The sequence below is a fragment of the Poecilia reticulata genome, chromosome 22 (genome assembly GCF_904066995.2).
Source record: "Poecilia reticulata chromosome 22, P_reticulata-male-v2, whole genome shotgun sequence".
Taxonomy (NCBI): domain Eukaryota; kingdom Metazoa; phylum Chordata; class Actinopteri; order Cyprinodontiformes; family Poeciliidae; genus Poecilia; species Poecilia reticulata.
The window spans coordinates 5,376,602-5,403,815 of NC_088851.1; the positions used below are offsets into that span (position 1 = coordinate 5,376,602).

The 27,214-nt window shown below is 40.7% G+C and overlaps 2 protein-coding genes across 9 annotated transcripts; one reads left to right on the forward strand and one right to left on the reverse strand.

The window, feature by feature from the left end:
• Positions 1–388: 388 nt before the first annotated feature.
• Positions 389–12,366, reverse strand: si:dkey-33c12.4 (uncharacterized). Of its 5 annotated transcripts, none has more exons than XM_017302559.2 (19): positions 12,262–12,366; positions 11,267–11,528; positions 10,951–11,003; positions 8,804–8,873; positions 8,115–8,269; positions 7,825–7,908; positions 7,682–7,738; positions 6,237–6,434; positions 5,942–6,139; positions 5,772–5,829; positions 5,571–5,661; positions 5,333–5,474; positions 4,791–4,895; positions 4,315–4,423; positions 4,014–4,224; positions 3,818–3,892; positions 3,096–3,198; positions 1,205–1,290; positions 389–1,107 (listed from the first exon to the last, which is right to left on the reverse strand). In XM_017302559.2, the coding sequence occupies exons 2-19, from the start codon at positions 11,292–11,294 to the stop codon at positions 963–965; spliced, it is 1,968 nt and encodes a 655-aa protein (XP_017158048.1). In that variant the 5' UTR covers positions 11,295–11,528; positions 12,262–12,366; the 3' UTR covers positions 389–962. The 5 variants fall into 5 exon arrangements, with proteins under 5 accessions (XP_017158048.1, XP_008397049.1, XP_008397048.1 ...); XM_008398827.2 differs by lacking the exon at positions 12,262–12,366 and adding an exon at positions 12,033–12,160 and having other exon boundaries at positions 8,115–8,266; XM_008398826.2 differs by lacking the exon at positions 12,262–12,366 and adding an exon at positions 12,033–12,160 and having other exon boundaries at positions 5,772–5,826.
• On the forward strand, positions 12,119–27,209 carry alms1 (ALMS1 centrosome and basal body associated protein). 4 transcript variants are annotated; one of them, XM_008398823.2, is made up of 18 exons: positions 12,119–12,209; positions 14,401–14,569; positions 14,807–14,927; positions 15,979–17,608; positions 17,739–17,898; positions 18,519–19,517; positions 19,868–19,983; positions 20,588–21,449; positions 21,576–21,695; positions 22,215–22,370; positions 22,873–23,654; positions 23,792–23,909; positions 24,708–24,923; positions 25,665–25,864; positions 25,990–26,143; positions 26,256–26,313; positions 26,739–26,838; positions 26,974–27,209. In XM_008398823.2, exons 1-18 carry the CDS (start codon positions 12,195–12,197, stop codon positions 27,016–27,018), a joined length of 6,021 nt encoding a protein of 2,006 aa, XP_008397045.2. In that variant the 5' UTR covers positions 12,119–12,194; the 3' UTR covers positions 27,019–27,209. The 4 variants fall into 4 exon arrangements, with proteins under 4 accessions (XP_008397045.2, XP_017158046.2, XP_017158045.2 ...); XM_017302557.2 differs by having other exon boundaries at positions 22,876–23,654; XM_017302556.2 differs by having other exon boundaries at positions 21,579–21,695.
• The last annotated feature ends 5 nt before the right edge of the window (positions 27,210–27,214 follow it).

Sequence of the window (27,214 nt, forward strand, 5' to 3'; positions counted from 1 at the left end):
CTTTGTGTAACACTTTGTACCCTCCCACCCCACCGCCTTGTTTTTAATCATAAACCAGACTTGCTTATTTGTTCCCACATCAAACATTTGTTTTTAACCATTGATCCGAAAGAGAACTTTAACCTGAGTGAATCAAACGATGAACAAATGGGGCTTCTGCAAGAAGTAACCTTCTAAAATATGACCCCAAATCAGCAAATGTGACACTCAGTCACAGGGACTGGAATTTAAGAAAGAAAGAATCAAGAGCTGAACACATTCTCTGTGACACAAAATAATTCAAAATGAAATAAACCTTCCATTTTCCTGTTTGGCATCAATACTCTGAGCCCAACACAAACATAGAATCAGCAGCAGCCATTGTTTTATCAAAACAGACGCTCCAACACTCTGGGAACAGGAAAACTTTAATGGTCATAAACCAAACCATTGATGGTCTGGGCGCACGCACGCACGCACGCACGCACGCACACACACACACACACACATGTACGCACGCACAGCATAGACCGACCCAAAGTCCCAGAAACATAAGTTAAGAAAAACAATAGGCATAGGCATAACATGAAACAACTATGCAGAACCGCAGCCTTAAAAATTAAAGCAAATAGGTCCAACCCCCCTACAAGGGTTAAAATATAACACTGCCACCTAGTGGTGGCTTAGAACTCAACCAGAGAAATCTCTTCAGGAGCATTTTTAAAACTGCAAAACTTAAGTCTTCCACACATTTTCCGACCGCCAGGTAAGCATCAGAGCTAGAGGCACGTTTAAAGTACAGTTAAAAAAAAGGCACGTTCATTTGACAATACAGTAAATGTTACGCAGTTATATACGTGTTTGTACGCATGCAAAGGACAGGAACACTTTTCTTAAGTTTCGTAAGCTCTTTTTAGTGTGTTTTTATCCACTTGAATCAAAAACCCTGTGCGAAAGCTCTACATGTTGCTTTTTACTGATTTTTAATTCCCTGCGTGTGATGCGAGACCCAGTCTGCTGGTGAACTTGTCTCTGTCGATGTTCTTGTGCTCTGGGATGTGTCTGAAGGTGCAGTCATCCCTCGTGCAGCCCGTCGTCCGCCAGAAAAAGCACTCCTTCTTGTACGCACTGTTTTAAAAAAAATTATTCTCTCTCAACCTCAATCTATACATTAATAAAGGTAGAGCTTTTATTGCCGCTTGAAGAAAGAGAGCAGTGCTCTTACCTAAGACGCTGGTAGGACTCCGTCTCTCCGGTGTGGCCCTTAAACGGATATCGAACAGTCAACGGAGCGCCTTCCACTACCATTCCCTGAAAAGGAAACAAAAATGGATCTCATCTCGAACGTCATCTGTATCTTGGGTTGAGTTTTCACCCACATGTAAGGGTTCAACACCTGAGAGTCCGATAGACTGTCAGCTTTCACACTGCACTAATGAACCAAACCCTTTCACAAAGTTGTTCCCCTCCTCGCCTGTGGCGGCGCTGCACCAAGAACCAGTGAGGGAAACGACACGAAAACCTCAAAAGTGGAGTGCCATCAAGTTTTAGCAGTGGTAGGATTTCACTTTGGTAAAAGACTCCTGCTAGCGCCAGACACGTGTGTTTGTTTTGGTTTTGGTTACCCAGAATGCACTGCGCTATAGTCCGCTGTTTGAACAGCGCCAGAATTCACTTCAACTGAACTGAGGTTTATAGACAGACCAGAATTTGTGTCATAAATCGCATTCACACGTCCCCAAATGAACCGAACCTTCTAGACAAACAAACTGGAGTTGGATTAAAGTAGGGCTGGTATGATGCCTTATAAATAAATATGCTCAGAGACTGCAGTGTACATATTATGACTGATTTACAGTACATTAAAGAATGAGGTTTTACAGGACCAAATCTTCAGAAGTTTGATGCCAATATACCTAGCATCCTAAGTGTTCTGCACACTTTTTTTATTTATTGTTATCTTTCAGACTGGAAAGCTGTGCTAATTTTAGGGTCACTTGTTACCTCAAGGTTTTATGGCCTGGAGGTGACAAGTTGTAAAAACTGACTTATGCTTTTCTCAAAAAAACACCAACACGTTTTTCTTAGTGAAGAAAGGATCACAAATCCAAACACACCCGGAAGAGATTGTAAGTCATTTTATAAGACTTGTAAAATATGTTGTGTTTTGGGACATTTACTTCCTGGCTGAACCCAGCAGACAAGATATGGGAATCTTATGACTTGTGGCAAATCACTGACTTTTCTTGCAGATTTTTTTAAACCCCCTTCAGAATCAAAGGCAGCTCTTCCCACAGGAGCAGAAACAAACAGAAACCGCCTCATCCAACAAAGACAAATGCAATCACTGCCTCTGTGTATTATTATCTCAGCTGCAGGGTGAAAGCACCAGCTCTGCAGAAAGAGAAAAAAAAGCAATAAGAATAATCCATAAGGTGGGATATTCAGAATAAAATGAAAACACCATTTGAAAAATTTTATAAAAATTAATTGAAGTAGTGAACCTACAGACAGCTCCAATCCTTTAAAAAGCAAAAATAAATTAACAGAAAACATTCAAAAATTATTTAACACCAATGAAAAAATGTGTAAGTTAAGGGGGAAAATCATTTTGTTTCTTATTCAGAACTAAGAAAAAACTTTTGCTTTTATTTTTAAAGTTCAATTTGACCATTGAACTTTAATTATTACATAAAACTGTTCAAATGATCATAAATATAATGATTACTGCTGGTTATAACATACATTAGTCAATTACGGATGGTGTTTTTGTTATCGATGATCGTTTCGTATTTCAGTGAAATAATGATTGTTCATCCACTGTCATTAAAATTAAATAGAAATATACTGATGGCTGATATTAAATATGGGTTTAGTTGTTATATGTATTGATTACACATATAAATTATAATAGATGGAAGATTATGAAAAAAAATTAATTTGACATTATGCTGCAGGTATTGTTTTTTTTACATAGTCAAATAAAATAGTAATGAAAGCATAAAAATCATCTAAAAGACTTCAAGTCCTGGCTCCTCTTGTTGCAGAGAGGCTTCAAGTTTTGAAATGTCAGCTCCACATTTCACCATGACGACATGGAGTAAACAAATACGTACGTTGATACACTGGATGGCTCTCTCGCAGTCTTCCTTTCGGGTGTAGTTGACAAACGCACACTGCAGCTCCAGCAGCATCTTGATGCTGTACACCGTCCCCACTCTGACAAACAAACACCGACAATAACATGCAAGTTTAAATTGGTGCAAATCATTTTTCTAGGGCAATAAAAGGAGAAAAAAAAGAAAATAAATATTTTAACCTCCATTTTGTTTTATTTCAAAAAGAAGATTTCAGATTTTTGCATTTAAAGTTTGGTATAAGTAAACTCAGGATTTCATGCGGAGGGGTCAGTGTTATTTTACAGAAGTTTATTCTGCTTCAACAGAGTAAACGGTCGGGGATTCAGAGTGATGAATGAATTACTATTCATCACAATAAGAAATATCAATCAACGAGCTCAGTAATTTTCATTTGCATGATTAATCAATTTATATTTTCTCTCTTTCTACCAAAAACGGGACAAAAGCTTTGGTCTCAACTTCAGAGACTTCATAATTCATTTTATGTGATGTTCTTTTTTTTTCTTCCATTTTAGATATTTCATATATCTTCCAGTTCCACTGTTAAATCTTCATTAGAACTTAAAGAATGTGTTCTTGCATGATTATATCGTTACCATTATATTATTTGAAAACTGTCTCCAAACATTACCGTTTATCGCAATAACTTCTGGGACGAGCAACATGTTACGGTCACAGGCCTGTAAGTCAGAACTCACCTGCTGAAAAGCTCATGGAGTTTTGGATACGTCATGGCAGGACCCAGGGTTCCCACCCAAACTGAAAACAGCTCTCTTAGAGAGAAACACACGCTTATTCATCTTAAATCAAAAGCTCATTTCTGAAACACAGAACGGAAAACAAACAAAAAAGGACAAAGAGAAACCAACGTCTCAAACGCGATCGGTCGCTTACGGTTTGGCTGAACTCCTGGAGCGAGGAGTCGGCGACTGGGATTTGGATCTGATTTGGCCCAGACAGTCGATATCTTTGACTTGCTGCATTCGTGGACGGGCTGTTTGCAGGACGGTCCACTCTCCGTCATCGTTGTCCTCCTCCTCTTCGTCCTCATTGTTGTCGTCCTGACGCAACGGCTGCTTGAATTTGTCCCAGATGGCTCGAGCCCCTGGAGGAGGAGAAGGAGAGCAAACAGTGTGGAGCAGCTGCAAACTGCTCTGTGTTTTTTTATTTTATTTTTATTTTTTGGAAACGTTACCTCCAGGGTCTTTGCTTCTGTTCCCGGCGAACAGAGTTTCCATGGCTTCCTCGAGGGTCGGGTGAGCTTTGAGGGCCTCAGTGCTTTGAGCCCAGGAGAAACCCATTTCCTGAGGTAATAAAAGTACACACAGCTTCCTAAATGCGACTCACTGTGGACACACCAGCTGCGTTTCCACTGGCCAAATAACAGCGCAACTTTTGGTCTCGAAAATACATTTTGAAGAAGTTTCAGTGCTAGAATGAGGTGGGGTTTTCTCCGTCCGTATCAAAATTGAGGTATTTCACAAAACTGTGATGGAAACACTTTTTCACTTCACTCAAGTTACATGATCAACAACCTGGCGCGAAAAAGGCGACAGGAAGTTTTTTTTTGTTTACCTGTGGTACGTAGTCCTTTCTTTATTATTCTCAGACTTGTAAGAAAAAAAAAAAGCTTAACTGGTTTGAATACAGCATATAGATATTAGCACCCACCATAAGGTGCAGCGTCTGCGCTCGTTTCAGCTCCTGTGCAGCTTCAACACTCGAGCTCTCCAGCGTCAACACGTCCTTGTAGATCAGGGAGGCTTCATAGTATCTCTGAAGGAGTCACAACAAAACATAAAGCATTAGCTGACTAATGTTCTAGTAACTGATTATCCTGACAAATTTCCTGATGATTAATTGAAGAAAAACAAAATTAGCACTACAGAAAAATTGGTTCTACAGATTATTAATAGAAAATATACCAAAAGATGCAAATAAACAAGAAGAATTAAATTCCAGGACAGCTTTCCTTTAGTGAATCTGAACCAGAAAGAGCTAAAGCTACAACCTGAGGAATTTTAGGTAAAACATATTTACAAAGATGCTTTCCTCTGAAATGCTAAATGTATAAATATATTGATCACAATCGTTTCAATAAACGCAAACGAGATGGGAGTTAATGTCAAGTAACTTGACTTATAAGAAATATATATTGTAATGGAATAAAACAAGAGATGCTACCAAATGCTAGGAGATGCGCCTTGTTTTACCTTGAGGCCGCAGAGGGCTTTCCCTTTCCGGAACAAACCCTTTATCCATTTGGGCTGCATGGAGAGCGCCAGGTCGGCGTCCCTCAGGGCGTTTTCGTACTGCTCAAGCCTTTCATAACACAGAGAGCGATTTCCAAACAACCTGAAACACACAGAGGGTAGTTTAAAGCTCATCTTACGTCCGGTGATCCTGTGGTTCTCTTGAAAACAAAAGCCAAATTCAAGCTCATGTTCCTACTTGAATTCCTTTGGGTTGTATTTAATGGCGTCCGTAAAACACGACACTGCCATGTCGTACTGTCCGGACGCGGCCAAGCGGTTCCCCATACCTGCGGCGAAGCAGAGGTCAGGTCGGGAGTTCAGTTTTGGTTTTTTTTGTTCTTTTTATTTCATGGGAAAATTTGAATGAAGAAATTTAAAACAAGGAAAATTTACTTACTGGCCAGCTCTACGCTTCTTTTCGCTAGCTCCTCGGTCAAGGGTCCAGACGGTTTCTGCTGAAACAGGAGCAGAAATTATCCAGAGACCTCATTGCAATGGATCCCATCAAATAGATTGTATAAAGGTGAAGCTCTGTTCAGAGAAATACATTTTTTTTCTGTATTATACCTCGTTGTTGGTTTCAGGTTGGCTTTTCACCTGAACTTCAGGTTTCTCGGCAACATGGATGTTTTTGTTGTCCTGCTGCTGAACCTCAGCGACTTTGCTTTTTTCCTTCTTTTTTTCCTTTTTAGACTTCAGATTACTCTTCTCCTCTTCAGGGACCAATTTAGTAGGTGCAGCATTTAAATTATTTAAATTCAAGTCCTGTAAAGAGTAGCACAGTGCAGTCAAATTTTACAGACTGCAAGAATTTATCATCACAAATGTTTGCCTTAAAAAAAAAAAAAAAGCTTTTACAAACATTTTGTTGCTTATCTTCTGTAGTATTTATCTTCACAATATCTTTTCCAGCGAGCTCAACACATCTGGGGTCCTTGGTTGCCGTTTGCGATTCATCGGATTCAGGAGGCTTGTTTTCCTCTGAATTATCATCAATTATACAAGTTTGTTCCTCATTCGCTAAAGACTCTAACTTCTCTAACTTTTCCTCGTTGTTCTCCTGAAATTAAATCGTAAATCAGCGAGCCATTTCTGGTTGGAATTGCATTTTTTCAGAAGATGCAGGGTATAGCTCGATAAATTAGACCTTCATCAAAAACTTTTCTTATTTCAGTAATTTGATTCAAAAAGAAACTCATTATACACAGACACATATTTTCACTCTGTGTGCAGTTGCTTCAGTTCATTTTAATTGACTTGGTTTCCAGCTGATGAGAACCTTAAATTCAATCACTTAGAAAATGTAAATATGAGTTAAGACTAATAATAAAATGACTTAAATAATTATAGGGAAAACAGCCGAGTAGATAGTTGTGGAGCAAACTGTCACTAGCACTCCCCAAGATGAGGATAAGCTGCCAAAAACCATTTACAAGAAACTGGGAGTTCACAAAACAATGCATTCAAACATACTGGAAAGTTTAGTGAAAGGAAGAGATGCAGTAGCAAAAAGTGCAACGATTGCAGGGATAATTGCAACCTTGAGAGGATTGTGAAAAAAGAAGCCAATTCAAGAGATTGAGGAGGCATGGAGTCGGTGCTTAACAAGGATTCTGCAGGTTTCACAAACTCAAATTTAGCAGTGAGTTAGCGGTAGCTAACCAATATCAATCTGTCTATCTATGGAACATGATAGACAGTCAACAATAAAAAACAAGCTATAGGAAGGTTTAAAGCATCTTCATTCAGGCAAAAGGAGCTATTTTGTACTAAAAGTACTTAATTGATTTTATGCAAAGGTGAGCATTAACTAGCTACTGTACATTTACAAAGCTACTTTGTGAATAATATACATTTATAGGATTGACCTGAACACAGTTTCTGACTACTTTAGCAGGTTAACTGCATGAAGAATAAGGATGATTTGGGTAAAAACACACCAGACACAAATTGTGCCAAAGTGAGACCTCTTCTTCATACACAAGCTTCCTTGTTCTAATGTTATTTTTCATATGTTGATGTCAGGTAAACATACAGTAAACTGTAGATATTGTATTTGGAACCACTTTGGACTCTTCTGACATGGACACATAACCTGCTATAAGTTATGAATCATATCAAAATGCTTCCTCTGGATAAGTTAGTCAGGTTGTAATGATATCATCTGTATTAGTCCTGAAAAACAAGAATTTGCACACAACTGCTCATGTATAATAAAAAAAAAAAAATCAGAATTTTAAATTGCTGAAATAAATAAACTTTTCAATTCTACTCCAATTTAGTGAGACGAGTATCATTTTTACTCACAGGTAAATTTTCTTTAAGCGCGCTTTCCTTTTCAAGTCGTTTCTTTTCTTTTTTGCGCTGTAACAAAATACAGACGTGTGCGATGAGCGGCCGTTAGATGACAATAAGACAGTATAGTCTCGGTGGGTATTACACAAGCTCACCTTTTTTTTACGTTTGTTCCTTTCAGTTTTCTCTTTACGCCGATCTTCCTCTTCTATCAATTCCTTAGCAATTTTATCTGCCTCCTGGGGAGATCATGTAGAGCAGATGCTACAAATTCATTCCTCATAAAAAGAACTTGACATATCTCAAGAAATTTATTTCCAATACGGTATTAAAAATATCAAAGTTCAACTGCGCAAGTCATATTTCCCATTCCATCACCAACAGAGGGACATCATTCAGGCAAGTATTGATTTCACTTCCCAATAAATGAAACTGGGCGCATTACCTCGTCTGTGAGCTGTTTTATCTGTGGATGTGGTTCCAAAGGTTTGCTCGCAGCATAACGTGGATGATAATCATCATCGTCATCATAATAATCATCGTCGTCGTCGTCTGAATATATGAGATCATCCTCTAAGACCTGAGCATACTGTAAGGCTGCTGAAAGTTAGAACAAACAGATTTAAATAAAGACCATAGGATCAATAAAGTTTCCATCCGTTTCATAAAATGTCTTAAAAGTCCATTACATCTACATTTCTTGGGGGGGGGGGGGGGGGCGGGGAAGATTTTTAAAATTGAAGAATTTTGAAGTTGTTTTTAAACAAAAACAAAGTGAGAACAATTGTCTTTCATCGCCATATAAATGTTTTGTCCTAGTTTGGAGTGTCCTAGTTCAGTAGCTGCATTTCCATAACAAATGTGCTCAAAACTTTGTTGATCTTGTGCCAATATGAAAAACACAATTCCACAGTTGTGGTGTTTAATAAGAAGCGCAATTAACATCACACGTGAATATGTCTATTCACGTTACAATACACGTCGCAGCACCATCATCCTCCAACCTCCTCCTCCTACTACTACTACAACAACAACATGCTCCTTTCAGTCAGAATGAGCATGAATGTTGAAGCTGATGTAAATGAGTGAATAAAGAAGACTTGTGTGAAATGCCTAAATCAGAAAATGTCTTACAGATAAAGGGTTGAGTCAATGCCTCTAGTAAGGAAGTCCTGCGCCCACTCATGAAATCCACTATTGATTCCTTAAAAGAAGACAAGATCAGCAAATTAGGACCATTTACAGCCACGGTGGTTAAAGGATAAATAACAAGACATGGGCAAGAAATAGAATAAATATCTTAGCAAAAAGAAATATTGATACTTTGGAAACAAGTAAGATTTCAATAAGTGCAGGACACAAGATAAATGATGGCACAGCTGAATATCCTGCTGCATTCACTGCAGAGCTAAGAAATGACTCAAACTCTTTGTTCAGTCTAGGTAAAACAATCCAGTTCAATTTGTCAGTAGTTTAGATTTTACCCCCACACGTTGCTGCACACTGCCAGTCAGCTTCAAAAAACAAGTTTACATGTAAACTAGTTGAGTTTTATTTTACATTTCTTGCACAGATGATGTTGTAGAGAATAAAATAATTAACTTCTGGCTCGTTGTATTCTCTTGTCCTCCCGGATTCAGTGACGCCATGTGTAGAAATAAAAGCCACACAGTCAAAAACGATCAGCGCTCCAAGTTTTCAGAGTTTATTCCAAAAGTTAAAAGTATAAATTCACATGCACAGCACAGACACTTTAAACACACATTAATTACCTGATGGAAGTAGAACAATAGAAAAACAGAAAGACAGAAGAAAGGCAAAAAAACTTGTTTTTTGGAGATTGCCATGCGGCTGCAAATGGCAAATCGGAATCATTCCTCTGGGGTGTAGAGTTTTGTCTCAAAAGTGCTTCCCTGTTTTTAATTTATGTAATTATGCAATTAAGGCGTGTTTTTCTCCTAGTATTGTATGGCTGTGGCCAGTTTCAAATTACAAAGTTGAGAAGTTCGAAGCAATTTTATTACTTTCTGAGACCTGTTTAATTTCAGGGCTTCTCTATCTAGACAAGGGAGACCAAAGGTCATTTTAAAGCAAGCTCGTCTCATGCCAGTTTGAAATGTGATGTTATTCCTAATTCCTGGTTGGAACAAAGCTTCTATTTTTTTTGGTCAATTCCTACAAATACAGATCAGTGCAGTAATTTTAAATTGACATTACGCCTGGAACACAAAGTGGTTCAGAACTTCTCCATCCTCTTAGATCAAAGCGCAGATTTTAAGAATTAAAACACTTATAGAATATACCTGAGCATTTTCAATAGAAACACATTCATTCTAGACATTTTCTAATTAATGTTATACTAGTTTTGATTATATGTTTGGCTCACTTAGTGTTACAAATTTTGCCTGATTTAGACACTACCAGTGCTGTTAATATACAACTACAAATTAGACTAGCTCAAGTCATGCTAACTTTAACTAAATGGTATTCTACTAATTAAATTGCAATTATTAAAAGTATTAGTCTGTTTTCCTTAAGTTTTAGCGTTTCTCTGTGGGAGATGACTTGAGATGTCTCTTCGCTGCCTGCTCATTTGAGACACGGCCTGTGTGCCAGAGTTAATTTATGGCATGGTTCCTCCCTGATAACACAGTCTCTCCTCTCCTGCAGGCGCTGTAAGATGTTATACAAACTAATCCTGCACAATCCACTATTTTCACATGTGGTAAGATTAACTGTATTAAACACCAAGAATATTAAATTTTTCTCAACAATGTATAACACATATTTTAATCAATCACTGTTTACTTAAAAGAAAAAACATATATTTTAAGAAGAGGTCTTAACACAGAGCGATGCAACAATCCACCTTATCCTGAACGATACCCATTTCTAATTTTCTGAGGTCTGACCAGCTGACCATTACCTAACATTTGAAATACAAAAAAAAAAAAAAATAGAAGTATAACAGCTATGCTATACTTTCACAACAATTCTGTGGTTTTCCTGTTGATTACACAAAAACAAACACATTTTTAATCTCTGGTTGTCTAGCTGGAGCATCTTAAATCAAACTGTGAGAATCTCACAAAAGTTCTGAGCTGACATATAAACCCAGGAGTTTATTTAAATCTGTTCAGGTAAGAGTCCATCTACCTCTTATGAAGTTTTTATGAAGTTTAATTTGATGTGATGCCAACATGTCAGCTTGTTTAAAAAGAGTTGAGCTGCAGGTTTGGGAAAACACCAACATTTTATTAAAAGTCTCGATTCATACTCACGTGGGTGCGCATTAGTCTCGAGTCTTGGCGAATTCTGGGTACTGAAGGCCCACCTGGCAGGTAAGGAAAATTATGACGTCAAAGTTCACATAAGATGGAAAAAAATTACACTCTTGACCAACACACGTTCACACATGCATACAACAGCTTCGATTACACTCGCGGTTCGCACCGACAGAACGGAAGCCGTCCCGTTTTGCTGAACTTAAAAGTCTTTAGTAAAACTACAGTAGCTGGTAAGCTAACAAGCTGACCCAATTCCAATTCCGGGTAAATGAAACTCAAGATATGATGAAATAAACTGCTCCATTCTCACCTCGAACCAGCTCTTTCTTTCTTGGCATGGCTTCCGTTTATTTCCAGTATCTCTGATCCAGTATTTCTCTACGACGCACTAGTTGTCGCCAGGTTTAGTGCTGCTGAGTTGCTGTTATCCCTGTTGGAAGTTTTGGCTCGTGTACAGTGGCGAAGCCTTCAGCGTCCACGGCGTCCTGTTCTTCGTCTTCTTCTTCGACGAAAACGTACTCAACTACTATCATTGGCGAACGACACTGCCATCATCTGGAAAGAAATTTGCCCTGTAGAGAACAAATATTCTTCAATATAATCTTCTGAGAATGTTAAATAAATGCTTTTACAGCTACATTAGTGATACAGCTATTGTTTTATTTGAACAATAACGTAACAGAAAAACAGCCTATTTTTATCCTTATGTCGACACATATTTAACACCTTTTACTCAACATTTCTTAAAGATTTCTTTTAAATCTGCCCACGGTTTAAAGTCTTGTTTGATGAGTGAGTATTATGCTTTTTCAGTGGTATGTGAAAGTTATAACAAAATACATACAGTTAAATGAATAAATAAATAATTTGCATTATACTGAGGGACACTAAAATAATTACACAATGTATGTCTTGGACATAGGCATTTTTCTTTGAGAATGAGAAGTTAAGTCTATTTTTAATAGCATCAGTTTGGATAAAGAGGCATTAGTCTATGAATAACTTTGTAATATTAATATATTTGTTAAATTTGGGGCATTTATCCTCCATAAGTTACCCCGTTTTACACTGTCTACCTGTTTTCGAGAGCAGTATGGTGATATCGCTCTTTTCCTGTCTGCCATTCAAATTTTCTATTTCCGGGGTATTTTTGACCGTTCCTAGCAACGCTCCTAGGTAACGACGTAGAGGAAGCGCGCTCAGCGTGTCGGACTGTCATCATCAACAATCAAAACAACATGGAACCGCAACAGGTAATTTATATAACGTCTGCCTTAACCACGCTAGATAAAATAATTACTGTACCGCTCTTTGTTGCGTCTTCGTGTTACCAGCAACCCGGAAGTGCCAGTTAACGGTTACATAGCTAACTGCTGCTAGGCATTGAGCTAACTGGCATACTAATGCTAACGCAGCTGACCTGTTTACTGAGCTCACTCTATTTTAATATGAGGAAACTTGGATAAGCCGTTGCGTGTTAATTTATATTTACTGAAGCTTAACTAGCCATTAGTCTGGCTTATTTATCGCTTTGCTTTAACGATTCCAGATACACTGGCTGTAGTATAACACATCTTTCAGTGGTTATGTTAACTCAGACTCAAGTCGATTTATCCAGTGGTGATTTTTCTTGCTTACATTTTCATAACAAATGTACACAGACTGAAAAGCACAACTTCTGGAATTTTTATTTAATTTTTAAGTGGATTAAAATAAAACAATTGCAAATTCTTTCCTGTGTGGGTTGATGACATCACAAGAGGCACAAGAAGTTAAGCAGATCAGCAGGAACAGTACAGTCATGGCCAAAAGTTTTGAGAATGATTCAAATGTTAATATTTACAAAGTCTACTGCTTCAGTTTTTATAATGGCAATTTGCATGTACTCCAGAATGTTTTAAAGTGTGATCAGCTTAACAGCAATTAATTGCAAAGTCAATATTTGCCTAGAAAATGAACTTTATCCCCCAAAACACATTTCAACTTCATTGCAGCCTTAAAAGTTAACGTCGTTTCAGTGATTGCTCCATTAACACAGGTGTGGGTGTTGATGAGGACATGGCTGGAGATCAATCTGTCATGATTAAGTAAGAATGACACCACTGGACACTTTAAAAAGAGGCTGGTGCTTGGCATCATTGTTTCTCTTCTGTGAACCATGGTTATCTCTAAAGAAACACGTGCACTCATAATTGCACTGCACAAAAATGGCCTAACAGGGAAGAGTATCACAGCTACAAAGATTGCACCTCAGTCAACAATCTATCGCATCATCAAGAACTTCAAGGAGAGAGGTTCCATTGTTGCCAAAAAGGCTCCAGAGGGGCAAAGAAAGACCAGCAAGCGCCAGGACCGTCTCTTAAAAGTGTTTCAGCTGTGGGATCAGGCTACCAGCAGTGCAGAGCTTGCTCAGGAATGGCAGCAGGCAGGTGTGAGTGCATCTGCACGCACTGTGAGACGGAGACTCTTGGAGCAAGGCCTGGTCTCAAGGAGGGCAGCAAAGAAGCCACTTCTCTCCAGGAAAAACATCAGTGACAGACTGATATTCTGCAAAAGGTACAGGGAGTGGACTGCTGGGGACTGGGGTAAAGTCATTTTTTCTGATGAATCCCCTTTCCGATTGTTTGAGACATCTGGAAAACAGCTTGTTCGGAGAAGACGAGGTGAGCGCTACCACCAGCCTTGTCTCATGCCAACTGTAAAGCATCCTGAAACCATTCATATGTGGGGTTGCTTCTCAGCCAAGGGAGTCAGCTCTCTCACAGTCTTGCCTAAAAACACAGCCATGAATAAAGAATTGTACCAGAATGTCCTCCAAGAGCAACTTGGTGATGAACAATGCCTTTTCCAGCATGATGGAGTGCCTTGCCATAAAGCAAAGAGATAGAGAGATTTTGGGTCAATGGCCTGGAAACTCCCCAGATCTTAATCCCATTGAAAACTTGTGGTCAATCATCAAGAGACGGGTGAACAAACAAAAACCTAGGAATTCTGACAAAATGCAAGCGTTGATTGTCTAAGAATGGACTGCTATCAGTCAGGATTTGGTCCAGAAGTTGATTGAGAGCATGCCAGGGAGAATTGCAGAGGTCCTGAAGAAGAGGGGTCAACACTGCAAATATTGACTTGCTGCATTAACTCATTCTGTCAATAAAAGCTTTTGTTGCTCATAATATGATTGCTAATGTATTTCTTTCTGTATGTGATAAAACATCTGACATACACACATGAAAACCAGAGGGAGCAGATCATGTGAAAATATATTTGTGTCATTCTCAAAACTTTTGGCCATGTAAATATGTTGCAGCTTTTGATTAGATTCCACTAAAGGTTGTAAAGCACAACAGTTGCAATTGAGTTTGAAGGAGTTCAACCTTTAACTGTTTGAAGATCATTTCATGACCAGTGAAATAAAACTTATCTTGCTTTGTGTGCGTGTTTTAGATCTTGACGACGACTCAACTAGGAGATGAAGATACAATTGGTCCAGATGGACAAACAGGCCCACCAGAAGCCCAAAGTCAAAGTATTGTCCAACAGGATAATAGTCAGCTTAAAATAAAAACAGATGTTCAAGAGCTTCAACTGTCACAGAAAAAAGTTTTTCAGCTAGGTATATTTCCCTACATATAACAAAATAACATAAACTAGAAAATAAAACGGCTAAAGGATTGATTTAATTAATTGGTGCTGTATTGATTTTTAAAAAAATAAACTGGTATAAAAAACAATATTCTCTAGCCAAGAAGGACTTTGTTCTGACAGTAGTGCTTTATATTTATGTATAAGTATTTAGATATTCCTGCTTCTGGTTCAAATGTGTAACATTCAGAAACTTGTATTTCATCAGAATTTCAGGACAGTCATCTGTCTCCTGCTCTGTCACTGCTGCCTCTAATCCCAGGACTTGAGCACAGCGTCACTGAATACTCTTTCTTCCAGCAAGGTGATCCAGAATTTGCTCCCCTAAGGTAAGAAACACTGAGTAAATAGAATAGTCTTTATTATCCAGCAAAGGGGAAAAGTCAGGTGCAACAGGAGCATCAGATATAAACGTTCTCACAAAAGAAATAAAAATAATATATAAAAAAAGGTTAACAAAATAACATAGGAATAATAATATACTATACAAAACTATTGCAGAAAATGCTGTTCAGTTATTAGATCATGACTGTTCTGTGGGTATACCTTTCTACAAAAAAGTCACTTGAAACATGCATTTTTTGCATTTTGTTACAGGAAAACCACAAAACTCAATGAATTTTATTGGTCTTTTATGTAATAGACTAACAAGGTGTCACATCATTGTCAAGTGGATTCTGTCCTCTTTAACGTTAACACCCATACATAAATTCTACTTCATCATAAGGCAATCCAGAGCTCCCCTAACTAGTAATTAAGTAGTAATAACATTAGTAGGTAGTGTCAAGATTATTGAAAGAAAAGCGGTAATATTATTGTTCATCGCAAGGATTTATGGAACAATTTGTCGTTCAGCAAAATTTGTTATTGTAACTGAAAGCTGTGGTTGTAACTATGGGTGCACCAACTGCAGTTTCCTGGATGATTACCGATTTTTAAAAAGCCTGATGATTACTATATTAGTCAGTGCCGATTTTCTATTTATTTCGTTTTTGTCCGAAAAGTTGATAAGTATGGAGATAAAGATGCTAAGTTGACAACAGCCGAATGACTTTTGTTAACTGCAGACGTGACCTGGTGGGTGGGTCTGTCAGTCAGTCCTCTATCACACCAGAGGAAAAGGGGACAATGGATGATTTTCTGATCTTTGCTGAGGACGAAAAGATTGGTGGATATAATCAGTTTCATATGGCTAATCTCAGATTTCCCAAAATTAAGGATATCGGGCCGATTTATTGGCTGGTTAATGTATCAGTGCATCCTTAGTTGTAACATGACACAAAAAGTAGAAAAAGGTTCAAGGTGACTAGATACATTAACAAGGCATGGTAATACTGGTACTCTTAGTGGAAGGATAATCATATGCATTCTTCTCGCCAGGGCTTTTCCTGATGTTTCTATGGTATCAGAGAGGCTCCGTTTTCTTATCCATGACGGCACCACCAATTCCTCTGAGCAGAGCTCACTTTCCCAGCATCCTTTGTCTCAGGGAACCCTCCTTTCTGATGAAGGAGCAAGCAGCAACTTCTCCCCGTCTCAGCATGACACACAAAGAAAACTATCAAGCGGAGATAGCATAGAGACTAAGTTGGAAACAGTATACAACTTGACAGACAGGAATAAAGTTGGAATTCATAAAGATGAAACTATATTTCTACATAAAGACATTTCTATGCAGGATCCTCAAGCCGACCAGAGACAGGTTGGCATGCAAAGCAGCAGTAGCAGCTCTGTTTCTTCTGAATCCCTGACATCTATGAAAAGCACTGGCTTTTGTCCAGATCAGCTGAGACAAACAGAAGACAACATGTTTGAAAGACAAGGTCCACCAGGTGAAGCCAGTCCTTCCCAACAGCAGAAAAATCACAAAGAAATCAGTAACATCACTACTGGTTCCCGCTCGACTCAGCCTGATGATAGCAGCGAAGAGTTGCACAAAGAGCTGCAGTCTGAGGTACGGAAACTCAGCAACTTTGAGGCACACAAGCAACCAAAGGGTCTGACACCAACTCGTGAGATGATCACACCTTATCTCAAAGAATCACAAGGCAAACGGAGTGGGAAGCCATTTTCAGCGGGTTCGGAATGGGTTCACAGAGACAGAGACCTATGGTCTTTACAGAACCAAACAGGAAGTGAAGGCTCCTACCTTGGTTTCCTTCCACAGTCTCAATCTACACCAGGCGTTTTCTTTGTTCCACCGAAACTTGATGTTAAGACTAAACTTGCACATCTTTCAGCTATAGAATCTAACATAGATACCTTGTACCCATCAATGATGGGTGCACACTCAGCTGATGGCCGTCTCCCAGACACAGAAGATCCTCAGGAGGCCTCTCACAAAGTCCATTCCCTCCCGATTCTCAACTATCTGCAGAAAGTTGACGCCTGGAAGACAAAAGAAAGCTCAAAGAGGACCCCGTCATTAGAAGGCCTAGCATTGCACAGACTTTCGGGAGTTCCTCCTAAGAAAGGTGAGGAGGCAGGAACCAACACCCTTATCCAGCAGCCTTCCACCAACCAGGATGCTACACAGATCTCTTCCTCTACACCTTCAGGAGGTTCTTCTCCCAGACGAGGAGAGGCAGTAGGCGGAGCTCCTAGTGGCTTAGAGAATAAGGGATCTGCTACGCCACCTTCTGCCTCTCCCTTCGGCAGATCACAGTCCCCCTCGTCCCTTGGTACAGTTGTTGTGGTCGCTGACAAGCACCAGCTGATCAACACTGCTCCAGAAAATAAGACAACTCAGGGCCTGAAGGACACTCTTCCTCCACCCAGTACCGCCACTCAACCCTCACGTTTCGAAAGCCTTGGTCGCTTCAGTGACGTCTCTGAACTCTCAAGTTCCCAAGATAGCTACACAGAAATTAAAGTAGGACCTTCTGTCGGAACCTCTTCTGTCGTCAGCCTTGAGCTTGATAATTATGCTCCCTACTGGACTTTTAAACATTCAGCAATGTCACCACCTCCTCCAGGGTCTAAAGAGCTCAACATTGACGAACGAATTCCGGTAAATTGCTTGGATTTTTGTTTGTTTGTTTGTTTGTTTGAAGTCAATGTATTTTAGATAACAGATTAGTCAGTTTAATATTTATGTGAACATAATTATCTGATAAGTTCTCTCGCGTTTTTTCTATTAGTTGTATCTTCAAAACCTAGGTATCGACCAAACTCCGTCAAAAATCCTGACTCCGTTTGCACCTAGAGGGCCCATCAGAGAACCGGAGTTCTCTCCCACTGACCTCTGTACTATTAAAGGATCTTCTGGAACTCCTTCAAAGAGCACCCAACCCTCAGAGGGTAACAAACCTTATAATGACCTTCTCTGTATGACAGGCAACTTGGTGGAAATACTTGTCAGCAAATGTAATGTTTTAACAGCTGCAGCTAATAGAGTGATCAAATAAGATCCACATTTTAAACATGAGACTTCCTTGAAATTTTAAAGTTCTGGTCTGTTTTTAGTTCTGCAAGCATTAAGGAATGCCACGCCATGAAGCAACACGGAAGAGTATGACATTTGATTTAGGCATTTTTCAAGTCTGGAAAAATATGAAAAAGAGATAATTGGTATTTGGCTTCAATAATCAGTCCATCCATCCATCTGTTCATATATAGTATTCATTAATTTTTTCTTACACTCCGCAATCTTCCATTCAGATCCATCCATCATTCCAACTTCTCATGTCTTTAGCTGTCACATTTACAAACTAAATTCATCAAGAAACTTTTTTTAAACTGAGCTAAAAGGAAAGAGAACTATGGAAAATTATGTAATATTCACTTAAAAACTGTGTTGGAACCATGTGTCTGTCATTTTTTTGTTTGTGGTTCTTTTTTTTTGTAAGTTCAAAATAGGCACAAAAATCTTAATTAATACATCAATTATTAATAACTAATAATTTTTATCTCGTACTCAGGTAGCAGTCCCCATAAAGGAGAGTTCTCCATGTCCAGCATTCTGTCGGTGGACTCCAGTTTATCCATCTCTCTCAGCATGGACAGTCTTGGTCTGGTTTCCTCGCCATCAGAGCAGGTCAGAGTGAAGGCCTCTCCTCCGTCCGACACAGAAGCCACTCGGAGGGAGAACAGACCGGCCTCCTGCTCCGGGCCCGGTGAACGCTCCCACTCCTCTGTCCTGATCCAAAACAGCAAGCAGGATTTCAAGTCCATCGCTGTGAATGTCTCTGATTCAGATACAAAGTCATCTGTCCGGAGCTGCGATAATACGGATCAAGATGCGGAGAATTCCTTTGTTAGCACAAAGGCATTGTCAAAGATCCGTAAACTACTCTCTCAAGCAGAGGACATGATATCTACGCCGTCTTCCACGTCTTCGTCGGGACCTAATGCAACCCTTCTCTTCTCTGATAAAGACATTTTCAGGCCACCAAACACATCAACCAGCCAGTTGCAGAACTCCTCGTTCTCTTCCTCTATCTCTACCTTCACTGGAGGAGACCTAAAGTCTCATTCCTCTCCACCATGGGCCAAGTCTTCCTCGGACTCCATACTTACATCAGAGAAACAAAACCAAAGCTCCACTGGGCTAGAGAGTTTGATGTCATCCGAGCAACCCAATAGTCCATCCACACAAGCCCGGCGGACAGAGCCGGAAGGATGCAGCGCAGCACCTCCAGATAAAATACAGACACAGCCGTCAACAGCCGCAAGTACAACTCAGTTCAACGCAGCTCTTGAAGAAGAAGAAGAAGAAAAGATTATATCTAGTGATCCTGGTGCAGAGAGTCGCTCTTCCTTTCCCGTTTGCGAGGACACTGACCAGGGAGTGATGAGCGACAGCAGCAGTGAGAGCTCACTGGCAATCAGAGTGGCCAAACTACTGCAGAATGAATCTTCAGCCACCATGACGTCGAGCACGCCCAGCGTCACAGATCAGGAAGAGGGCAAGGCCAGAGGTAAAAGATTCACATCCCGTCGTCTTTTTGTTTTTGTTCAATTAAACCAAACCAAAGAGAAGGGTCAAAAAGCTCTTCCCTGTAAGGCAGTTGCTGTTGGAGATGCTTGCATTTAGTTAAACGTTTAGTCTCCAAAACATACAGGTACGAAGAGACATCGACTGTTGCCGATACAACAGGTAGTGATACAAATCACTACCAAGTTCTGATTGGTACATCTCTAACCAAATTAAAGTGTAAAACTGTCTTGCTCCTTTACATTCATTCTTTAGTTGGAACTGCTCATTTCACTGGCTACTTTCTTTTCAGACTATGTTAATCCCACATGTATTTATTTTCTCATATTTCAGAGTGGATGAAGTCAAAGGTTTTGGAACAGCAGCGTGACCTGCTGCTGTTGGATGTAGAAGATAGACGGCACATTGAAGAAATCAAGAAACAGCTTCTGCTGAGAAACCCTCTCAAAGTAATAATCGTTGATACACTTTAAAAGAATCAGAAATTTGTAGTTGTATTACAAAATGGAACAAATAGTTGTTTTTATATTTGTCATTTTTATGTCATTTTATGCCTTTCATCTCTGAAGAGTGTAGATGCTCAAGGTAACCCACGTGTTTACAACTTCTTGCAAAGTGTGCCAGAAATTGAAAAATAAACATTTTCCCTGTTCTAGAGTTGCTATGTACAGATTTTTCTGGGGTTCTTTAGGTTTAATTAATGCAAAGTGAATGGCTAAAATGTTTGTATTCCTTCAACTTTTAAAATTCCATCATATTATCGTCACTTTTGTCGTCATCACAAAAGTACCTTAAAATATCATAAAACTTTTAAGTCCATATCGCCACTCATGACAATCTGGAAACCCAAGACAAACAGAAAATTTGATTAATTGAAAAAATTCGCCCCGCCCTACTGCAAAGTGACGTAATGTGAAAATATTTCGGAGTGTGAATGCTTTTTTTCTAAGCCGAAGTTTGCCCATGTTTGCTGTGGAAAAATGTTTTTGTGGGCTCTTCTTGTTCTTTGCAGGTCTTTAAAAACTTTCTTGTTTTTTTCCCCCTTTCTTCCAGAGCCAAGGGAGCACAGATACAGAGAGCAGCAGCATGGCCTCCAGTGTTCAGGTCCATAGAGAGACCAATCCCCCTAAACCTGCCGAAATATTTCCTACCCTCAGCATTGCTAACAAGCAGCTAGCCGTCTACCCAGACCCTCACACGACGCTACAGAGCAACCTTCACCTCGATCTAGAAGCCAGAGTTTGTGCGATCGCTGCCAGGGAAGGAGTAACACTCCCTACAAAAACACCCCAGACCCTTCCATCCATCAGCATACCCACCCAAAGGAACTCTGTGACCTCCTCACCTTCCATTTTGACCCCCACTTCCACTTTTGCTCTCAGCCCAGCCTTAGACCCCCTCCACCTGGCAGAGCTTTCCACCGGAACGTCATCATCCAGCAAGTGTCTTTCAACCAGTCTGGATGAATCTGAGACGGTTCCTTTGGTCCAGATTACAAGAGAACCACCATCTGCGCATGACGAAAGTACCAGAAAGAGGCGAGACACAGTGGGAGGCCAGGGTGAGGAACCTCCCCACACTGCCATGCAGGCTGTAGATAAACAGGATGTGGGGACAAATGTCCAGTCTAGTTCTTTTCTGGCCGTCGGGCAGGGATTCAGGACAAGTCATTTCACTCTGTTGCCTAAAAATATTTTGGCCTCCACTGCCCACTGTCCTGGTTCTGGTGCCGCCACCGCCACCCTGAGGGACTCCTCTTTGACCGCCAGCAGTCCAGATGAAGGAGTCGGGTCGTCGAGTCCAGCAGAATGGTACGATGGCAGGAAGCCGGTGGCTGACAGGACAGACGTTTCCACCATTGATCCTCGGGGAAAGGGCATCACACCAGCGAGTTCTTATCCTGCTGAAACACCTGGTAGGCTCATAGTGAAGTGTTTTAAAGAGGGTTTTCTTTGAGTTTCATACTTTATTACCACTTTTTTTTTTTTTTTTACTGTGGCAATAACAATTCATGTGCCGTCACTCGTCTTCCTTCCACCAGTAGCTGTGCTGCTGCCTTACAAACCTCGCGGCAGTGAGGAGCTCTTCTACGTCCCTCAGATGGAAGCTGATGTTTGCTCCACCAACCGGACCAACACCACCATGGAGAGCTCTCACACAGGTACGGCGCAGAAATATTCATACTGCCTAGAACTTTGCCGCCATGTCTCGAACCAGCATTTAGTCTGATACAGCGTTTCTATCCAGCAATGCTTGTATCCCTCTGACCCGTTGGATAATAATAAATGGGTCAGTTGTTCTCATACCTCTTGATGTTGATTATTGTTCTCTGTCTGAGTATTATCACTTGATCAAGTCTTTTGTTTCACACTACAAATTAAGTTAGAATGGTATGTATGACTTGTATTGATATCGTATCAGCTCCTCTCATGTTCTAACTGTCTGTTAAAGGAGAGCAGGGGGTTTGCTGTAACACACACACCGCTCAGCACGTCCATTATTCATGTTCAGGGGCTGAGTTAGACAAAGGCAGAGCTGCAACCTGAGTAGAGAGGTGGAGGTGGGGCAGACTGGATGCTGGCTGGGAATATTCAGTTGCTTCCCCAGCAGCTTTTTGTCTTTGTCCAATTCGATTGGCTCTCGTTGTGATGTAAGCAACCACTGGTAAATTCCCCCCCAGGGTCAGACGACGCTGTGCCTCCCACCTTCAGCAGCGAAGTCCTCGGCGATCAGGACCCCAGAATGGACCGCGGAATCGCGTTCAGACATCAGGAGGGTATCTACAGCAAGAGGCTGAGAACAGCTGCCGTCACAATGGCAGACCCCACACACACAGGTGAGCTGAACACACCGAGGACATGAGATGTGACGCTGGGCAGGAGACATGATGGTTACTGCTCTCATGGAAAGACATCTTAATGTAGTCACTTTGTAAATAGTTAGTAAATACTAACCATCATCACTCCCTTCCCTGTTTTGTCATTGCTCTCTCTCATTCATCCATCATTCCTTCATCTATCTTTTCTTCATTTCCTTCCTTGTTCAAACCCTCTGTCCCTCCCTTCCTTATTTCAACTTTCCTTTCTCCTTCCCTCCCTCCATAGTTTCATCCTTCCTCACTCTCCGTCAGTCCTCCCTCACTCACTCCCTCTCACATTTCATTCTTCCTCCCTTGTCTCTTTCTACCTCACTTCTTTTGTTCCTTCCTTCCTTTCTCTACCTTGTTTCATCTTTCCTTCATGTTCCATCACTCCCTTCCTTATTTCTTCTTCCCTCCTTCCTCCCATCCATCCACTCACCCTGTAATAATAATCTCTCCATATCTTCTTTATGAACAGTAGATGCTCCTGCAGCAGCAGACCGAGGGTCTCCAGCTCTGATTCAGGGTGTGAAACCATCTTCCCAGGAATCATCCACCTTTACCAGAGCGCCTTCAATCAACCTCAAACCCTCCAGTAGGGATCAGGGTACCAGCCCGATCCACTTCCCCCAGAACAAACCAATGGAGCTGGCTCATGACAGGTTTCATCCAGCACACTTAGAAACAGTCCACACCGAGACCAGAGAGCGAGAATGTCCTCCACCGGCCCTCCGACAGGGCGCTAGCACCCTGGACCACTTGTGGCAGAAGTTCTGTGATCAGTGGACCAAGGACGAGGCGCGCCCCACCAGCGATAAAGACGTTTCCCTGTTGGAGCGACTGGAGCGTCTGTCTCGCGTGATTCACCGCACGCAGGCTGCTCAGGCAGCCGAGAGCCAGGAAGAGCGGAGTAGTTACTTTCCTGGAAGGACACCGAGAAAAGAACGAAAGGAGATTAAATGGAGCGAACACGGCGGAGTGACTGATAGGGGATGGGAAGTGGGGGGAGGAGAGGCGGAACATCCAACCCAACTGAACCACCCATCCTCTTCAGCAGACAGGGATCAGCCAGATAGCCTGTCGACCACTTCCACCGTGGATACGGCCCGACTCGTCAGGGCCTTCGGCGCCGACAGAGTCAGAAACGTGAACAGCAGCTCTCGACTCGGTAAACTGTACAGCACCATCAACAAACAGAGGGAAGACTGGAGAGGAAAGGAGGCTGACTCCTCGGTTACCCTCACACCATCCGAGGAATCGGTACGTGTCTCTGAGAGGACAGGAAGCTGGAGACACCGTGTCTCCATCCCTGCTCTACAAGTTATCTGGCCGTGTTTATGCTAACATTTATTATTCCACTTGTTTGAATGTAAAGGTGTTTCCAAACCTGCCCTCAGGTTGTTGCCGATTCAGCACAAACATCCAGCTCACACACGTTCTCACCACAGCGCAGACCTTCCAGGCCTCTGACAGCCAAGAGGGCTGTAAGAGCAGTCAACAAAAGCATCCAGGCAGGTCAGTCGTCATCAACCATGATCAACTTTTACCTGTGAGAAAAAATGAAAACTTCTTATTTTTTCTATGTACATCTTTTTAATGTAGGAATTAAGGCTGTCCGAATAAGGAAGGAGTCAATAAATAAATTAAGATGAGCTCAATAATTTCCAATATGATGATTAATATTGTTTTGAAGGCTAATTTTGTTTACAAAGACAGTGTTTTATTTTAGATATTTAAAACATCTTCCAGTTCCATTGTTAAGTGCTCTTTATAAAATTTTGGTTTATTGGTCTTTGACTGGGTGAATTTACATTATTATGCCATTATCAATATATTACTTTAAGATGGTCTCAAAGCAGCAATGTTATTGTTTATCACAATTATTACTGGGACGATTTATTATCCACTAAAATTTGTTATCATGACAGGCTTAGTAGGAAGGAATAGGAATGAATTTCTTTGGGAGATTAATAAAACTGCATAAAATATATTCGTCTTGGTTCTTCAATATTCTGTACATTATTTGTCTCGATGTATTTAACACATCCCGCAAATAACACATTTACAGAAAAAAGTTGTTTTTTATTTTTTATCTCAGATGCTAAGTGTATAGATTTTTTGGGCAGTTTTGGCTTAGTCAGGATCTTTTTCTTTTTATTTCATCCAACAGCTTTTTTTTTTTTTTTTTGCCTGTAGCCTCCAGTTAATACATTACTAAATTAGTTGACAATTATTTCAATAGTCGATTAATTTCTGCCCTAAAAAATAATCAAATGTTTTGTAAAGTCGGTAATATTTTACCTTCTTCGTCAGGTGAGCTGGAGATTATTCGTAACGGGACTCGGCGGAACACCAGAGATGTTGGGACTACGTTCCCGTCTCCTGCAGAAGCCAGGACTTGTGGGCAGACCTCCTCGTCTTCGTCAGGCGCAGTGGGAGGAAGAGGAGAAAGGAGAGTTCTTCCAAAATCAAACAGCAACCAGAAGCAGAAGAAGAGCAAGAGGAGCCCCTCCAAGCCTTACCCTAAAAGTAGGTCTGCTCTTAAAGCTCCTGGCTGAAGATAGGTTTTTCGTTAATTCACTGAACAGGCAGCGCGTTAGCTTCGCGCGCTGTCGCCACGCCTGGACTGTCATGGACCTCTGAATTTTTTTCGTTTTTTAATTAGCTCGACACATGGTGAGCGACAAACGACAACGAAAGTGACAGTTTTCCTCCATTCGGGGTGAATCCAACACACGGGACGCGATAAAGTTGAACAGCTTTTAAATTCTTGTGTCGCATAGCTTACCCGCGTGTGGACGTCTACGTGTAGGAGCTTCAAATTTCACGTGTGCGAATTTCACTGGTGACGAAGAAAGACTAGCGGTTGTCGCCTCACCGCACAGCTCGATAGAAAATGAATAGAGTGACGTCGCCTCGCGTGTCGAGCCATAAACACGATGCCAATCGCGTGCGAATCATTTCACCTCAAATTTGGTGATTTGTATTAAGGTATTGTTTCATGTCAGGACCCCTCCACTGGTATTTATATATATATATATATAAACCCTTTATGGGGGCGACTTGTATAAGAAACAGCGCTTTCTCGGCTCGCGCGCGCTTAACGCAAACTTTGAAAAACGCGACTAACTCAACCTCATGTGACAGACGGACCAACTAAAGTTTCTTCCATTTTGAAGATTAAAATGCTCATGAGTTTGTAGTTGTCATGTGAGAATAGAAATATTCAGGAAGTGGGAGTAATTTTGTGTCCCGTTTAATTGTTTTAAGGTGTTTCGTGGTTCATCCCGGTTGACAACCTGAGGTCTGAGATGAGGAAGGAGAACCGGCCGGAGAAGTCGAACACAGCGTGGTTTGAGCCGTACAGCAGAACCCGTCCGTGGAGAGAGCTGCTCAGACAGAGACAAGTCCGAAATCTGAATCCTAAAAAAAATATATTGTCCTCTGGTCTGGCACGGGTCTCCCTGCAAGTGAGTTTTATGTTTTTTTTTATCTTCAGAAACATGGATTTAAAAAAAATATTTATAGTTAAAATGTTCAGTGTTTAACACATAAGCATTGTGGGAGATTTCATTGTATTGCTCCGTCCCTGCAGGAGGCTCTGGAGATTCGGCGGCCGGATTTCATCTCTCAGTCTAAGCAGAGGGTGAGATGTCTGGCTCTGCAGGCTGAGGACAGGAGGATCCAGGCTGCGAGAAACCTGCTGTTCGACCAGCTAGAAGAACCACAGAGGCTCCCAAGACCCGCAGGTATCCAGAACCTTGAGAACCGGGTTCTGCTGCAGAGTGACAGTGCTCCACACTGTCACTCTGCAGGAGTTACAGTAACTGTAGCAGCTAAAGTTGTTTTTCCTCTGCGAAGGCACAGCACTGTTGAGAAGAGCAGTACCAAGGAAAGAGATGATCCAGAGGTCCAAACAGTAAGCATTTAATGTTTAAGCTGCATAAATGTCATTGTAAATAGAGAAAACATAATACTCAGAAATTTTTAGATTAATTTCAGACATTTTCCCCCCAAAAAACCAACCAAAACTGAAATTTCTGGGTTGGAAAACTTGAAAATTTGCTAGAGATAACTGAAACTTTTGTATTAACCAAGATTAATCTTCTAAAGAGGAAAACAAAAAACATAGAAACATGGCATTTGGAAGGTCCCAAAAATTTTGACTTTTGAAACTGAAATTTCCATGTTTTTTGAGATTAATCTCAAAATGTCTTAATTTTTTGGCAGAAATATTTTCCTCCCTCCTCCATCTACAACAGTCCTAATACACTGTCAAGGTGTAGAGTACGAATCTAACATCTTTAATTTGTTACACTGACATTGTAAATTTTACTGTAACAGAATTTATGAGAATCTTCCTGAGGTGCGTCGCAGGAGAGAGGAGGAAAGGCGGAAGGCCGAGTATCAGACGTACAGGCTGAACGCCAAGCTCTACAACAAGGTGCCGTCCATCAGTCAGGAACAAAAACATCCTGATCTGACTTCCTGCAGCTTTTCTGTGACCATTTGTTCCACTTTGACTCCATGTTGGAAATGACTAACATGCTGCTTCTTCTTTTTCCATTTTCTTTTCCAGAGAGTGAGGAACCAAGTCCTGGGCAGGCGAACAGCCTGGCAGTGATTAAATGGAACAGCTCCAAAATGTTATTTATTTCATAAGTCATGTGAAATTCTTTTGAGCCATTCAGTACAGAACAAAGCAGACACATTTTTTTTTACCAGAACAAAGGTGCTCCAGATAATATCTGCCTATTTTTTTATCATGTGTAACAGAAACTTGGGTATTTTTAAAATTAAAGTGATTTTACATTCTTTGT

What these genes read in the sequence shown, in the direction of transcription:
- si:dkey-33c12.4 (XM_017302559.2), bottom strand. Translation starts at nt 11,294, where the DNA reads ATGCCAAGAAAGAAAGAGCTGGTTCGAG. An exon ending in CGCTTAAAGAAAATTTACCT is followed by an intron (nt 6,435 to 7,681) that starts GTGAGTAAAAAT and finishes ATTTAATTTCAG; the next exon opens with GAGAACAACGAGGAAAAGTT. An exon ending in AAGAAGCGTAGAGCTGGCCA is followed by an intron (nt 5,662 to 5,771) that starts GTAAGTAAATTT and finishes GCTTCGCCGCAG; the next exon opens with GTATGGGGAACCGCTTGGCC.
- alms1 (XM_008398823.2), top strand. An exon ending in TTATCCTGCTGAAACACCTG is followed by an intron (nt 21,450 to 21,575) that starts GTAGGCTCATAG and finishes TCCTTCCACCAG; the next exon opens with TAGCTGTGCTGCTGCCTTAC. An exon ending in CATGGAGAGCTCTCACACAG is followed by an intron (nt 21,696 to 22,214) that starts GTACGGCGCAGA and finishes ATTCCCCCCCAG; the next exon opens with GGTCAGACGACGCTGTGCCT.